We start from the raw sequence: 17,466 nt of genomic DNA on the forward strand, positions 1-17,466 counted from the left end.
ATGAGTCTGCAACCTGCAGAAAAATACAAGAAACTGGAGATCAGATAATTCCTGCTGAAATTCTCCTAACCCTGAAGGAGTATGAAATCCTAGTAACAATGAAGAGCTCTCCAGGAGGTCTAAAACAACATGAACACAATAAAAATGACTATCCCAGAAAGACAAGCTTCATTTGTATAGCAGCAAATTCACCTTCCTGGCTTCAGAACAGCACAACTTAAAGAGCTGAATTAAATGGTGGAGTCATTAGAGAAAAACTCATGAGTTTTTATGCATAATCACTTGCATGTAAGAACAGTATTGGATTGAACTCAAAAAGTCATCAGTAAGAAGGCAGTTGAACAGTGCAGTGGGCAGAACTGATACAGATGAAGGTAGTGGTCAGATAAGAAATAGCAACATCTGGCATGATCACTCAGAAACATTTGGCATTTCTAAAACTAGAGGAAGGTGAGCAACAAAAGATAGGAATTACAGGAGATGTTACACAAAGGAAGAGCAACCACAGTACAGAAACAGGAAATGTACCTCCCTTGCTGCTTTGTGTCACTGTGTTGTGTTTTGAATGGGATGGATTGTGCAACTTACTGATAGGTTGCAGGACTGAACTGAACATCTCAGCACTTGGTAGAAAAAACATGCCTCATTGAGAACTTCAGCACAGTGTCTAACCCAAAACAGTCTTCTGTTAGAGTGATTACCAAACTGACAAATCAAAATATCCAGAAGATATGTTAGTCCTTCAGTATAAATGTCATGATGTGAATAGTTTAACTGGATCCCTTGAAGAACTGGAAAGTAATTTAGTATATAAAGTATATATCTTTAATGTAAAAGCCTGCAAGGAAAGAGCACAAAAGAAAAAACAGACTGACTTAGAGAAAAAAAAATAAATTAATTATGGGTCACCCTAACTTTAGTTGTAAGAAAAATGTCAGATATGACCTGAAGAATTTGGCCATGAAATAAAAATCAGAGAGGAACTTCCTCTCAAAAAAATTAAAAAAGGAATTAAGTCTATTTTTATGCTTGACAGTCTTTGAATTACAGCAGTGTATTTCTAAAGTATTTAATTGAGAGCTTGAGTAACATTTTCAATTAAATAAGATAATTGGAAAAAAGGAGACAAATACATCATCTCTAAGGGAACCAGAACAAGAATACATGGTAGAGAACCTAGCTATTTTTCTATCAGTTTGATCTAATAAATGATACTACTTTCCATGCAACCATTGCCTCATTTGCATCCTTAGATAGCACAGTAATAACACTCCAGCTTTTAGAAAGGGTTGTATGTAGTGACTCACTGTTTGCTCTCATCAAGCAGATGAAGGATTAATCTCACCTACCCATAGCCTGTTGCACCGCATATATTCTGGTTATCTAAACCTCTACTGTCTGGGCAGGATGACAAGGAATTCCAGCTGGTAATTAATATCTTATCTGCCTCCAACACCTATGATAGCACAGGATGACTCACCTTCTAGATGCATTCTACCAGTCCCTCCTGATTAAACAAGCTTAAAAAAACAATGTGTACTAGACAATCAGTTTATACATGGTACTGTTCAATAAATCCCACACAAACATCACCACCAGACTTAAGCTGGTGCTGAAACAAGTCAGAGCGTGAAAATAATCCTGTTAGGTCCACAAGAAAAATGTGTAATTTCAGTACAAAGACAGATTCAGGTGTAAAACAGCATCTTGCTCTCAGCTTTATTCTTCAACGAAACGTATATCCCTTTCATCCAAGTGACCGCATCAGTGTGAGAATAATTAGAAAAACTATAGAAGTCAATGTACTTCTGGGTGTCAAGAAAAATACAGAGCAAATATGACAGGAGTAGTTTAATGATAGCAAGTCAAGCAATATATTAAAAATACGTAAAATTGATCTTTAAAAAAACATTTGTGAAATACTTTCAGGATGGGTTGTTCTTATGTTTGTTTACAGTGAGTTTTTATGTAACTGAAATTTTACAATAAATGAGCCTAAGTACATATGAATAAAAGGACTAGCAAAACAACATAAATATCAAAAGGAGAAAAAATAAGTTTATTTGTTAAAGGTGAAGAAAAGCTTGATCACAAAAAAGTAAGTTCATTACAGTGCAGCCAGCTTCTTACAGATCTATCCATATCCTCTAAAACACAGTCTAAAAGGCAAATCTTACATTCACAATTCACTTGATACTTGCTCTGGTTTAATACAATTTTCAACTATCAGCATGCAGTCTATACTTCACAGTGTCTGCAAATAGTGTACTGGAAACACAACTTCTCCTTGTATCTGTGTGATAGAATTTTAATATGGATCAATGCAAAATTTTCACTGCTAAAATAAAGTAGTTCAAAACACTTCTGCGTGCACTTGGGTAGTCCCTTCTATGAAGGGGGGCAATTAAGCTTCTATACAGAAGGGCTTGGTGCATTCCCTCCTCCTCCACACAGGAGGCTTTGCTCTATGCAAGATGTTACTCAGTATCACTCCCTGGTTGGTAACATTTTCTCAGTATTTCACAATACTCAAATGTCACCCACTACCATAACCGAAACATTTTGGTTTTATTAAATTGTATTTTAGGAATATGTGTTTGGAAATGAATAAAACAACACCTCTGCTCAACTTCTCATTATTGTGCTCCCTTCAAACAAAGTTTTCCATTTCACTCACTGCTGCTTTACAAAACTGTAAATGGTTGAGTGATGGTGACATCACCCCTTGCTCTATTGCACAAGATAGGTAAGTGAATCAAAGAGTTACATGCATTGGGAAACAGTATATGTGTAGTAAAACCAGTTATGGCTTAAATATTTTCGCTTATGCAAAGTGTTTTTAGTCATCACTAAGTCATCACTGTAAGCTCAACCACAAATGATGACAAGCAGCAGTATGCAGTATATTCCTATACTTTCTAATTGTATGTTTCCACATACTAATGAAAAATACCCATTCTTTATTGAAAATGAAATAAACATTTAGATGAACTGTTTTATTATAAGTACACAATGTTCCACAAAAGAAAAAAATAGAATTTTTTTTAATAGATTATCATAATCCTACTGAAAATTACGTCTGTTTTTGTAGCTGTTGTGGGAAACCAAAAGAAATAAACTGGAATCAATAAATTATTTAAAAAATTGCATAACATCTTCCTGGAATGATAATCAGTATTTTTTTTTTAAAGAGCTGCTATAAACTAGAATGTTGTTATTTAAAAAAGTAAGTAAAACATTACCTTATCTCCACCCATTTACCATAACATGTGGCACCATTTTAGCTGAACTCCACTGTTAACATAGAGAAAGATTCAAGTTGTAAGACAATGCATATTTTACATTATGTATCAAAAGCTAAAAAATTCTATTAAAAGAAAATACTTTGTAAGTAGCATGTATTTCACATAATATTTCCAAGTTTCGTGAATATACGGTCAATTAAATTATCAAATGTTTCTCTAGCAATAATGTACCCTAACTGAAAAGATGACACTGACAAAAGCTGTGTTTCAAATACTACCCTTCAAGGGTTTGAAAACAGTATTTTCATATTGCACAGTTTTAACACTAAAACAGTGTCCAACTACATAATACTGAGGGTCAAAAAAAATCATCATTTTTTCAGTTGAAAAAGAAATCAGGCTGGTGCATTAGGCAGGGGGTAGTCTGATGGTTGTCTGACATCAGTGAGAGGTTTGCCTCCTCTCACATCTGCATGTTCTGCTGTTCCTATTACAAATAACTTACAGCTAACAGGTGCAAGGAACTTTTTTTCCCCTTCAAGAAAAGCTTATCTATTGGTTACTCCCATTGAAGGGGTGCCTTCTCTAAAGTTAACTTGCAGAACCTGTCTGACAGTGCTTCTGGTGTGGTCTCAGTGAAATCACACACACTAACACTGTCCCTCCCAGAGATGGACTGTAATGCCATTTACATAAAAAGCAGAAGAATGGCAAATGGAAAAAAATAATAATAAGAGTAGGATGGTGCTTGTTAAGGCTTGTTAAGCTCTTACAGATTTCTCTCTCTCATTCACACATATAAACACACATACACAAACACACACACACACACACATTAATTTATGCTTTGGCATAGTCTGCTGGAGGTGTTTTCAGGCCTGAGCTGGTTCTGAAGGCTATACTATATTATGCTAAAGGCTAAACAATATCATCCCCTCACCTTTCTATTTTTTAAAAAGCCACCTATGTATTTTAAGGAAAAAATAATTAAAAAAAAAAAGTCGTAAGTTTTGCCTCTCTTTCTTATGTGTATGTTAGGAGGACAAATTCAGCCATTCTGAAAATATCAAAAACTCATTATGGAGTTTTAATAACAGGATAATCTGATTTTCTAATTTCATAAAGGACTTCAAAATTATAAGACTGTGCAGGCAAAACACTACCACTGGGACACAACTGATAGAACTAAGTCTCTGAAATTTCTATGATAATAATGAATTCAAAGTAATACAGAATTTGAGAATAATAAAGAATTTAGGAGTATTTTCAAGTGCCATTTTCATCTTAGGAAAGAAAAGGTATGCTTTGTTTAGATAGGTCTCAAAAAATCACAGTAATTATAAGGAATTTATATAGATTACAGTAAACTAATAATTTTTCTGTTTTGCTTCTCAAAATACCACAAAAGCTTATACTCAGTCTGTAATATTCAATTTACAGAGAAAAAAAATATTTTTTGTCTCAAAGGCTCTTGACACATAAAAAAATCCATGTTCTCCCTCAGCTTTAAGTGCAAAAGTGATGTTCGTATACTTTCAAGAACTCAAAACTAAATAAGAACATAATCCTAAATTGAGGTAGTACATTTGAATCAAGTTTCTTTCAAAGAGCTCCAGAAAGAAACTGAAGAACTTAAGTAGTAATATCTATCAGCAAGCCTTAAAACCTCTAGGGACTGGTGCATTTTTAATTTCCATCTGAACACTTTTGGAGCTTGGAGGTTCTTCTTTAACTCTTCCTCTTTTCGCCCCAAAATACTGTTTAGTCCATGCACCATTAGGACCTGTGGCATCCATTGCAACATCAATAATGGAATCTGGAGTTATCCACCTCAGAAACAACAAGAAAAGGAAGTTCAGAACAGCAAAAAGAGCAAAAATATACCCAGTCACTGGGCCACAGTGAGACATGAGTCTGTCAAGTCTCTCATCCATTGGTAAAACCACTTCATCTGCAACCCTCTCATACACCTAAGAGGAGAAAAGACAGAGAGTCCCTGTAAGTAAACCAGAACATAAAACTGATTTTTAATTAAAGAAACACTGCTATGATAAACTTTAATGAATGTGAAAATACATGCTATTAATGACAAACATATATGTAAAGTCATACATTATATGGTTAGTCCTGTGTTTCACAGAATCACAGAATAGCTTAAGTTGGAAGGGACCTTTGAAAGCCACCTACTACACTTCTCTGGCAACAGGGACACCTACAGCTACATCAGGGTTAGCTATGTCATATATATAAAAATATATATATTTTTTACATCCAATATAGTTTCATAAACCAGAAAAATGTTTTCAGGGACCTGCATACACAACTCGAGTCTCAAATCATACAAAAGAGCTTTGTTGTTGAGAACATTGCAGGTTTCATCCTACAAATACATTAGCAATGAGCTAACAAACAACTGTCCTTTGTGCAACTTAAGCTCTGTGTGTCCTTCTCCCAGTTAACAGAGTTTAGTTTCATGTCTTAAGGAAGGGCTACAAAAGCAGCTGAAATCTAGGCTGACTTCTATAAAAACTTTGCAATTGAAATGTTGTTTGCAGTTAAAAAATCGTCAGATAAGTTGTACTGACAGTATTTGATAAAGTCATTGTATGTGACACTTCTTCTAGGAAGTTTATAAAAGAGAGATTTATCTAAGAAACAGTACAAAGTAATTAAGACATATGTGTTCCAGCTACTCTTGTCCAAAACACAGGGGCTAAAGTCAAGAGTGACAGATCTTTACAGGAGTGAATAAATTATCGCAGTTAATATTCTTCACTAATGACTGAGTTTTCCCCCCTGAAGCACAATTCTAATTATGAAATATGATTTCAAAAGCATGGTAATTTATTTTCATTACATCCATAGCTCATATATATTCAGATATGTCTGCTGACATTAAGATACCTCTTGTCTCCTCATTTTAAACCAGTCATTAGCATATCACAGACTAAACTGTGTCATGAACTCTTCTCCTTTTCATAAATCTTATGCAGCATGTTTGCTAGTTATGCCAGAAAAGTTACTTACTGTGAAAACTCTGGAAAAAATTATACGAGTAGAAATGTAACTAAAGATCTAGGCTATTCTTCAGAACATTTATCAGCGTTATGTCATGGGGGAAAAAAAAGCAAGTAGAAAGAAAAAAAAGCCTATTTTGGAAAAGAGAAGTATTTCCTGAACTTCTACAAACCACCTGAGTTTGTTGGAAAAAAAAACATTCAAAAATTAAACAGAGATGCACATACAATGTTTCAAAAAAGTCACTTTCCAGATATGTATTTTAAGAGAATTAAAGTGGTTGTACATACTTTTTCAGTTCTCTCTGCTACATTCCTCCATGTATAAAATGTCTTCACTTTGTTATGAACACTTTCTGGAGATGGCAGTTTTCCTGATCTGAGCTGGGCAATTGCCTTTTCTAGTCCATCACACAAAGACTTCACGGAAGGTTCACATAAAATAATGAGATCTTCTGGAAGCACCTCCGGAATCCCACCAACTCTTGTACTCACAACCTTTGAAAGAAACAAAAGAATTACTACATGCACTGCATAACAATAAAATACAGTGATGATCATGCTGTTTCACTGTTTAGATGTAACATTATCAAACAGAAAAAGAGGAAAAAAAACCCAATACAATGACTGGTTGCCATGAAGGTTGCCATGAAGACTGGGAGTTTTACCTGCATGAGAACTAAAGGTATAAGCCCTAGAGAAGATCTAGGGCAACAAATTACTTTTAATGATGTTCAGAATTATTTGATTACATGGTAAGACAAAAGATGGTCCAGTGAGTGATTAAGAAGACATTTTCCCTAAAGGTGTTTCTCACAGTAGAAAACTATGTGCAACTAGATTTTGGACCTTTTCTCCATAGACCCTCACAACAACTGTTGCCTCTACTTGTGGATAACAGTTTTACCACATCTACCTTCAGTTTATAGTTTCTAGGCTGAACCTTTATAAGAATTTCTTTACAACTTCAGTAACCTGAATTATTTTTAAAGCGAAATCAAGAAGTGCTACAACTTGTGTTCTCTAATCATTTCTAGCAGGCAACTGTAAGAAAACCACAGAGCTTCCAACACCTACAGTGGAAAACAGATGACTGGGGAATGAACAGTGTTTACACTAAGCCAAGGACTCTTCAGTTTCTCATGCAGCAATACTAGCAAGAAGGGGGGTGTACATAAGAAGGTAGGAGAGGACAAAAATCAAGACAGCTGACCCAAAATGGCCAATATATTTGATATTCCATACCACATGACATCATCCTGTTTAATAAAACAACAATAAAACATAGAAGAGTTGGTGGAGGGGGCAACCATTGCTACAAGACTAGCAATGTGTATCACTTGTGGGGTTGTTTTTTTATTCCTTTTTCTTGCCCATTCAACAATCTTTCCCTTCACTCAAAAGTTCTATCTTTTTCCCCCACCCATTTTCTCCCTCACCCCACTGGGGCTTAGCTACCTGCTGGGTTAAATCATTAGATACTTCATCAGTTTGTCTTTTAAAAAGTTTCTTCAGGTTTTAATATGAGGACCTCAGTTCCTTATAACTGTTGATTAACTTTTTCTTTTAGCTGTCAATCTATAAATTGAGCTGTCTATTAGCCAGAAAGGACTTGTAATGTGATAGCTCCAGTGTCTTCTCTCTCCTCCTAATTTGAATGCCTGCATTCAGCTGAAGTAAGATCCTGTATGTCAGACCTTGATGCAGAGGGAAAATAGTCATCAAACAATGGTTTAGTTTGGTAGTTTAATATGTCCAACTGACCAGCCACCTATGGTCCTAAGACAGTTTTCAGGAGCTCCTCATCAAGCAGAGTCAAAGTAAGTCTTCATGAACATCAACTACCCTTCAATCTGTAATATCAGTACATACACAGTAACACTGTGAAGAGATAGTCTGGTTAATTCAAACTGAAAGTTAGCAGGTGTGCCTATATTCTTAACTCTACTACAGGTTTCATGAATTTTGATTGAAATGGATACATGCGTTCTAGACAGTTGAGGTTTTTATTTGCCTGTTTGTTTTACCTGTAAACCACAGCTTGCTGCTTCCACAATTGCCATACAGAAGGCTTCAGTGAGGGAAGTGTTGAGAAAAATGTGACCCTGGACTAGAACATCTCGAACATCCTGGTGTTCCAAGGCTCCTAGGAGACGTACCCTGTATATAAGAAAAAATACAAGATAAACACTAGATTTGTGCTGTAATAGTTCTGTAAAATGTTAAACATCATTGTGGTTTAACCTGGCCAGTGGCTGAGTACCCCATAGTCATTTGCTCATTCTCCCAAATCCCAGTGGGGTGGGGGAGAGAATGGAAAAAAATACAAAAGTAGAACTTGGAGGTTGAGATCAAACTATTTACTAAGGTAGAGAAAAGAAAAAGGATAATAGTTATGACTACATATATATATTAATACATATGAATGTATATTGCAAGTAATGCACAAGAAATTGCTCATCACCTCTCAACTAATGCCCAGCTAGTCCCCAAGCAGTGGAAGAGAGCGAGATGAACTCCCACCCCCTTCAAGACTCCATTTGCATGATGTCATATCGTATGGAAATCCCTTTGGCCAGTTTAAGTCAGCTGTCCTAATTCTCTTCCTTCCCCGTTCCTTGGGCCCTTCGCTGAGAATGGCCTTGGCTCTGTACAACACTGCTCAAAAGCACCTATAAAAATCAGTACTTTACAGTATCAGTACAATATTGTTTTTCTCTTATAAACAAAACATAGCATTATACCAGACACTATGAAGAACACAATTCCGTCCCAGCTGAAAATAAGACACGTATATACTGAAAAATGAGTTCCAGTCATACACACATATAGAGAGGGAAGCAACGCAGACACCTTGTTCCATTATCTCTAAATCTTGATCAACAATTAAGAAATACAAGACTCTCTTGCTTTTTTTCCAGACAAAGTTGGTGGAGAAGGAGTTTCCCCATTTTGTTTTAAGAGCAACCACCTTCAAAATACTACTGGCTGATCCTTCTAGCTTTTTACAAGAACCCAGCTTCACAAAATTCATAATAAAGATTAGTGCGCCTTTCTGTGTTTAGATGCATTATCTGAATTTTCAGCATGAGGTGTGACCACTGTCAAAGGTCAAAATTAAAAAATAAAATAAAATTAGAATATGAAAGATCAGAGCCTATCACTTTGGAGAGGTACTGGAAAACCAGAAGAAAGAAAAAAGAGAACTGAAAGACAAACAAACAAGTATATTTCATACCAGACAGGAACAGATGGAAGAATTACTGATTGAAGTACAGTACAGATACTGGAAAATTAAGAACCTGGTACTGGCTATATAAAAAACTACCTTTGAACAAACAACAACAAAGAAATATTTACAGACATCACAGAACCATTTGGTAACATTTACTCGAACAAACATGTCTCTAGCACAACAGGAAGACATACTAAATAAGTCCTGGCCTGAAGAGTTTCGTACTGAAATTAAAAGAGTTAAAGAAAATAAAGTAGAGCAATGGCAAGGAGGAAGCTTCCAGAATTATTAGGAATTATTCCCACAGACAATATAAGCAACACATTCTCACATAGCAACATAAAGTAGCCATCTAACAATTCATGCCACATAGTGATACTGCAAGTACATTAATAGTGTTATAAATTCAGATTATCTCTGACTCAAGACAAGGTTCACACCAGGTCAACTTGCAAGATCATAGTCCAACTCTAGAAGTTCTCAGTTAGAGTTTGATCTTTCTACCTTCCCTTCTCCAGCCTCAAGTTTTTGAGGGAAGAAGGCAAGGAGCTGCTTTCTTTCCTACCTCTTAAGTACAGTGATTAGAAACATGCTCAGAACAAACCTGTCATGTAGCTGGTATCTTTCCCGCACTTCTTCGAGTACAATTCGTTTTGGTCCTTCTCCTCCAACTAGGAAATGTAACTCTGGATACTTCTGACAGAGCTCAGGAATTATACCACTAAGCAAATCTATACCTAAGAACATAAAGTAGAAGGCAAGATGCTATTGTATTGGATATTAGAAGTTACATCATTATGCAAATCAACACCTAAGAGCACAAAATGTAAGACAAGCCATTACTGTAAAAGCACTTACCATGATGTAGCCTACTGCTACATTCCCCCTTGTCTTATCACTATTTGCCCATGTAAAAAGACGCTCTCCCTCCTGTTATATACTCCTCTCATGCACTAGAAGGTCGCAGTGAGGTCACCCCAGAGCCTTCTCTTCTCCAGGTTGAACAAGCCCAACTCCATCAGCCTTTCTTCATAGGAGAGGTGCTCCAGCCCTGTAAGTATCCTCATGGTCTCCCCTGTACCCAATCCAAAAGCTGCACATCTTTCCTGTGCTGGAAGTGCATCCAGGCCTGGATGCACTAAGGTAGTAAAGTAACATAAGCCAAGCTTTGCACTTTACAAATTTCAGTTTACAAATCTTCTCTATCAGAGAAGAAATATAACTCTAAATCCAACATGAGCAAATGGGAGCGATGACCAAAATCAACATTTTTTGCTACCGTTACCTTTTCTGTAAACAAGCCTGCTGACCACCACGATCGTTACAGTGCTGTCATCCCTCCTAGACGGGTCTGGGGTGAAGTCGGTGGGATCCACAGCATTGGGGATGACAGACACGATGCGGGGGTCCAACGCCGCTCGCAGCACCGTGTTCTCCTTACTGGTGTAAGAGACGCAGATGATGTGGTTCGTATCGCACAGGGACACGGTCAGGAGTTTGTTGGTGAGCACAGAGCTGACATCCGCAAAGCCAAAGAGCGAGTGGTCCGTGAACACCGTGCGCAGCCCCATGGTCTTGGCGTGGAAGAGCGCGTCATGCGCCATGGCCGAGAAGGAGCTGTGGGCATGGACGATGGTGACTCGCTCCCGCACAAAGATGTACCTGAGCAGAGGCAGGCTGTGGAAGAGCGTGGTGGCAGTGGACTGGTTGTACATCACCCTCAGTGGCAGGTAGTACACCTTCAGCCCGTTGGTCAGGTAGCGAATGCCTTTACGGCTGCCGTAGGCGTGGGTGACCACCAGCACCTTGTGGCCGCGCTCGATGAGGCACTGTGACAGCTGGTAGATGTGGCTCTCCACGCCGCCCATGTTGGGGTAGAAGAAGTCCGACACCATGCAGACGCTCTGCGCCCTCCCTGCCGCCATCCTCCCGCCGGGGCAACGACCAGGAGCCATCACTCCCTGCTGGCCACACGTCGGACCCCCACGGGCCCCTCGCCATCGCTGGGCCCGGCCATCTCCCGCGCGCAGGCCGCGCCGACCGCGCTACCGGCGGGGGGGGCGGCCGTCGCGGGCCCTTTAAGAGCGCGCTCACCTCGAGCAGCCGCCACCCGCCTCGCAGGGGGGCGCGCGCACGTACCTGCCGCCCGCCGCCGCTCGCTGGGCGCTGCCCGCCGTCTTCCCATTTCCGGGTACGGCCGCGTCACCACGGTAACCGCGCGGCTGTCTCGCCCGGTCCCCGCAGCCGAGCCTCGGCCAATCGCCGCCCGCAGCCGCGTCACGCGGGAAAAGAAGCGACCAATGGGAGCCGGCTGCGAGCGTCGGGAGGGTGGCGGTGATGGTGGGAAGGGCCGCGGTGGGGGCGGTGCCGGTTTCGTTTCTTCCTTTTGGGCACCTTGTGTGTGAGGAGTCACCGCCCCATACTATTCGTAATCCGCTCTGGAGACCTTTCCACAGTCGTTACCCAGACTGGGCACCGAGGTGTCCTGGGGCAGTTAGGTTGTTCTGTGAGATGAGGAGGGAAGGACTTGGAGCTGCAGGCCTCAGATCAGCCATGCTCGTGTTAGATGGGCAGTGGGAAGCTGCATCCCCTCACCTCAAACAACGCCGTGTGCTGCGGTTAGAGGTCTGCCTTAATTACTGTTAGAAAAGCTTGCATGCTACAAGGCAAGCTGATGGAAAAGAAGTTAACTGTAGGCTGTTGTAAGATGAAGAGCTACCTTAAGGTTCCAAAGTTCTTACACCATTCCCAAGAGGAGAAGCTCTTGTGACTCACTTTTGGTCTGTGTCATTCGCAGTAGGAACTCCCAAAACGTTCTCAAGTCTTGCTGCACATCCCACTGGTAAGCGAAAATAAAAACATAGTTGGAAATGGTCCAGAAACTGTCCAGTTTGGGAAACAGCTGAGTAGCGTGACATGCTCTGACACTCTGAGCTGGCATCACTGGGCTGAGCCTTATCTTCTCAATGAGCTTTGGAATCAGCAGTTACCAGTTCCTTGCTGGCTTGTCCATTGCTGGCTGCCAAGACTGGATGTTATCTCAACAAGCTAGAGCTGTTCGTGACTTTGTTTTATTGTTCCCAATATTTTCCTTGGCAGCTGATTCTCATTGCAAAGATTTCTGGTATGAATTTTGTCAGATTCAATGCTATCATCACTCCTATGCAAATATCTATGGCATGAGCTGACCTAGGCCACAGTGCTGGTTGGATTCCAGGTTGGGTTAAAGCTTGGACAGACATAGTTTGGGGGTGCTGATCACAAGAAAGAAAAAGGAAGAAATCAGGTCCTTTATTTTGAAACTGGAAGAGTTGAAAGGCGTTGGTGTGTTGAATAAGAAAACCATTGCTCATTCTTTGAGTCTTTTCCAGTGTTGAGAAAGGTGAGGCTGGTATTGGTACATCTGACCTCGTCATCAAGTGCTCCGCCTGGGTGGAACGCCTGGTGGGAACCTGAATTTCATGATATAATTGTACTGTGAAAAGAGCCAAGGGAGCGGGAGGCCATGGGGATCCTAGTTGTCAGCAGAAACTGGAGCCTGGATGTAAGAAGTTTGCCCTAAATAAAGTTCAAGGGAAAAAAAAAAAAAAAAAAAATAGTTGTGCAAAACAAGGAGAAAAGCACTTAGAGGTTCTCAGGTACAGCACCCTGATAAATTCTGGTAGTATCTTGCTTTGTGGTCAGGTCAGGTCTGCCCTGAAGAATCAAACTGTACTGTTCACTGCCATTCTACTTAGAAAAACAACACTTTTTTTTTTTAAACTGTCTCAAAAACAACTTTTTTTTTCTTTCAGGACTAGCTGTTTCTAATATCAGACTCCTTGTACTCTGTAGAAAGAAATCATACTTCTTGATATGCAGCTTAGAAAATCCAAAGATGAATCGTAGCTGATGTACAATGTACAACCCCTCTCATCAGCAGAAGTGGAGTCTGTTGTGACCCATAAGCTAATGCTGACCACTGTGCAAATCAAGAATGCTGACACTGACCTGCAAAACATTCCACAGGAGACACCCACATCTTCTCAGAAACCGCATTTTATGCCATAGCAGCTATGATTTTTTTGGCCCTCTGTTTATCTGAAGTTTAGAGAGAATTCAGTGCTTTCTCAGCAATTGGCTGTAAGCTCTGGAACGGCTTTCTGAAGGAGGTCAGGAAAAGTATTATGGTGAAGCTTCCCTGCCTCTGAACTTGCACGTTAAGTTTGATATTCTGACATCTGTATTCTGCATTAAACATCCAGCTATGTTTATTGTCATATCTTCAGTTCTGTCACCTTGTACCAGCAAGGTCCTCTGACTGTCATGTTCAAACAGTCCTGAAAAAAACTGTCTACCAGCAAGCCTGGGAAAAAAAAAACACAAAACAAAACAACAAAAAAAAAAAAAAAAAAAACCAACAAAACAAACAAACACGGAATGGAAAAAAATCAAAACACCATTGATAAAAATATTGCTACATTTTGTGTCCACAACTGTTTCTTAAGGACAGGACACCACATACTTTTCAGTGGCAGGGTTGCTGTTTATTATTCATCACTGATCCTGGGCACATCCAGAGTCCAACTTACCCTGTTCTGAGGTGGAGGGATCAGCAACTAAAGAGGGAATCACATTTCCTTCTCCTCTAAATGCCTGAACTTCATGTATTCGCACTCTCATTTAAAGTAGATACAAGGTCAGAGTAAGACTGTGGAACGTATAGAGAGTAAAGGCAGTGACAACAGACAGTAAAAAACATTGACAGCAGAGTAATTAGTGCTTTCAAACCCTGTCCTTGTATACCACCTGAAGTACCTTCCTAAGATGGGATAATGAAGAGAGAAGATGTAGGAGGCTTAAAGAGAGTCCTGTGGTATTGTTCTGGCAGCAGATGTCATTGTGCCTCAAGGAGATCACTTCAGTTTTCTTGAAAACAAAAGAGAACTTTTTTCCAGGTATTGTGCTACTTCATCTCCCTCTCAGCTTCCTCTCATGCTGATTCTGTTGCTTTGCCCCAAGCCTGATGTACAACACTGCTTCTTTCTTAAGGACAAGGTAGCCATTTGGTGGAAGGCTTTTGCTCTGTGTGATAAGACGGTGTATTAAATTAACATGTTTGTAACATGTCTAAAGCATGCAGCTTTATTATTTCAAAGCATCAATAATTGGCAAGAGCAGAGGATCAGTTGTTCACAAACTAGTTCACAAAAGAACTGTGCTGTTCCAGATCCTGATACTAGTGCAGGGGAGCACTGGAAAAGAAAACCCAGGACAAGGACTAGTGCTCTGAGTGCGCACAACTAGCTTCTAGTGCAGGAAGATTTCTTGGATTCAGGAAAGCAGAAGCTACTTGAAGATTCAAATGGAGAACATTCATGAAAAATAATACTGCCGAATGGTAATCGTGTCACTGGAGCAAGTGTGGAGCAAGACTTACTAGGGAAACCAAGTAAGAGATATCTGGAAGCAGCCCAACGCTCTGAAAAAACAGAATGCTTTAGTTTCTGACCCTACTGGAATTACATGTGCTCCAAAATGAGGAGGAAAGCAATATATGGAATCTTCGTCTTGAAGGAAAAGATGAACTGTCCTTCTGTTTTCTTTGTTTTATATGGTAAATCGGTGGAGCCCATCGCTTCTCTTTAGACTCCTGTGAAGTAAGGGCCCAACTGTTTACTTCAGCAGTTATTTTCTGTTGTTGGAATTCAAAAAGGATTTAACAAGTTTCAATATTACCTTAAAAAAGTTAGTTGTGCATGGTTTCTACTGTATGTAGCCAATCCCCTACCTGACTACAATACCACCCACAGAACAGGCAAGAAAATAGATGGCTTTCTCATACAAGCACTAGCGTATTCTTGTGGTCTCATATTCTTGAAACTCTTTGCAGCCAGATGAGGTGGATACCGATGCACTTTTTCAAGTAAAAGTTTCAAGTCAAAAGGTTAGCAGGCTGCGGTGCAGTTCATGAAGGAAATGGCCCTTGACTACAAACTGTAAAACAAGGGCTTCTTTTCTAAGGCAGATTTCACTCTTAGACATAGAAAGTATATTTGATTTCCATTTGGCAGGCACATCTCCCTCCCGAGCAGCATATCTAAGGCAGGTGAATGAATTTGCTAATAAAAATGAGTTGATCAACTGCTCTGTGTCTGTTAGGTCTCACATCTGTGCTCCTAAGGCACATCCTGAAGTCTTGATTTCTCATTAGCTTTCTGTGTATGTCAGTTCTCTCCCATCCAAGAGCCCAGCTCCTCTTGCTGCTCAAATCAGGACAATGCAGATGGGGAAGGGTAGGAGGGTTTGGGAGCAGTTGGGATGAATTTGCCCAGAAGTAGATTTCAGTCTCCCAAGATTACACACAGGTCATGTCTCCGTCCTTACAAGCACAGGACAGTTGCTCACAGTGGTGACAGTTGCTGTGGATAATCCTCTTTTGCCCAACCAAAATCTTTCACTACTTCAGTTTAGGGACCATTTCAATGCCCCAGTCATTGGAAACAGAGCCAGGTTGCTGGATGCTTTCTGCCAGTGACCAGCTTATGGGCTCCCTGTATGGTAGATAAAAATTCCTGGACAAACAGTGCAAGCGATGACTGGGCTCTCTATGACAGTTCAAATCAGTCAGAAATATGGCTTTCTACCAGTAAACTGTATAGATGTCACCTGTAGGCATCGTACAATCAGCATCAGCTCTCTTGTCAAGTAATCTGACTAAAGCAACAGAAATGCAGCCACGTGACAGTGTCTGATCTGGATCAAATATGGTACAGTATCTGATATTAATGCCATGAAGCTGCAACCTGTTGGCTAGACTAGACTTGTGTTTTTTTTAATTAGTTTTGCTAAACTTTATATAATTGCAGATCTGAATTACGCTTACTGCAGCCTTAAGGTCAAGTGCTGTAACGTTTGCACATCAGGTGTGTAAGAAGGCCTGTCTTCTGTTTGTACCTTTAATTAGACCTTGACAACCTAATTAAAAAAAAAATAAAAAGAATCCTGGGAATGTATCATCAAATATTCAATAAAAACTGAAGTGCCAGAACTTATGTGGTTCCGGTATTAAAATGCTAACAAGATAGTTTTAATTGAAAGGTAAATCAAAGGACTTAGTACAGGAAAAATAGTGCAGTAACAACAGCAGGTGGAGCTATTGGAAGCTTAAAATATTGGTGCTGGTTGAGATGCAAAATACTCTCTGTGCAAAGTTCAAGACCGTGCGCATAGTATGTTTTATTTCCTGCTACTAATGCTTCTCTTACATACGTGCTCAAGAATATTATCAGCACTGCTCTTTCTGTTTATGGTGCCCATTATTGTAGTACCTGCTTTTTACATAGTTTGAAATAACACTGTCTTTTTTTCTCATATTAAAAAAACCAACAGCAACAAAATAACAACAAAAAACAATGTTTTTATACTTGATATCTGGATTTAAACTATAAAGTAAGTGCAATTTGTTATGCATATACTTTAAAATCTACCAAATTAAACAAATTTTCTTTAACTTGGTAGCTTTAGTGTAGCCTTACAAGGCAAACTGTCTGGAGGAAGCAGTAATTTTTATTTGACCATTAGAAGTGGCAAAATTTAGAGCAGTTTTCAGACGCACAAAGTCTTTGTGAGGTTTGAAATGAAAGCCACAAGCTTCAAGCTTTACACAGGCTGGAAACAACTGCTGTGAGTGTAATTTAATTAAGGTGGAGCAGAGCAAGATAAGGTGATTAGCCTCCAGGGGACAGGTAGGGAGGATAATCAATTATTAGCTGTGAAAGCTTTAGGACTGAGCTGTGGATGGTTTTCAAATGGTGTGCACAGTAAAACGCCAGAAGAGAGAGAAACAAGATGACTTTAAAGAGCTTTTCATGATACTCCTTTGTAATTGAGTTACAGGAAAACATTGCTGTTTATTATGGGGTTAGCATTGATAAGAAGTTTTGCATAGTTCTCGCGAATATGTTGAGCTTTTCCTTGTGTTTCATGA

At 39.5% G+C, this 17,466-nt stretch overlaps 1 protein-coding gene across 1 annotated transcript; it reads right to left on the bottom strand.

Moving 5' to 3' along the window:
- Window positions 1-1,695: 1,695 nt before the first annotated feature.
- Window positions 1,696-11,647, bottom strand: PIGA (phosphatidylinositol glycan anchor biosynthesis class A). The gene is made up of 5 exons (XM_052674133.1): window positions 10,783-11,647; window positions 10,102-10,234; window positions 8,290-8,422; window positions 6,554-6,760; window positions 1,696-5,215 (listed from the first exon to the last, which is right to left on the bottom strand). Exons 1-5 carry the CDS (start codon window positions 11,450-11,452, stop codon window positions 4,895-4,897), a joined length of 1,464 nt encoding a protein of 487 aa, XP_052530093.1. The 5' UTR covers window positions 11,453-11,647; the 3' UTR covers window positions 1,696-4,894.
- Between the last annotated feature and the right edge of the window lie 5,819 nt (window positions 11,648-17,466).

Source organism: Tympanuchus pallidicinctus, unplaced genomic scaffold (genome assembly GCF_026119805.1).
Source record: "Tympanuchus pallidicinctus isolate F22 unplaced genomic scaffold, pur_lepc_1.0 scaffold14, whole genome shotgun sequence".
Taxonomy (NCBI): Eukaryota; Metazoa; Chordata; class Aves; order Galliformes; family Phasianidae; genus Tympanuchus; species Tympanuchus pallidicinctus.

Bases quoted from the DNA above. Each gene is read 5' to 3' on its own strand.
- PIGA (XM_052674133.1), bottom strand. From the start codon at position 11,452: ATGGCTCCTGGTCGTTGCCCCGGCGGGAGGATGGCGGCAGGGAGGGCG. The intron at 10,235-10,782 runs GTAACGGTAGCA...TTATGTTCTTAG, and splicing joins CAGGCTTGTTTACAGAAAAG to GTATAGATTTGCTTAGTGGT. The intron at 6,761-8,289 runs GTAAAACAAACA...TTTCTTTCAAAG, and splicing joins CAGCAAGCTGTGGTTTACAG to GTTGTGAGTACAAGAGTTGG.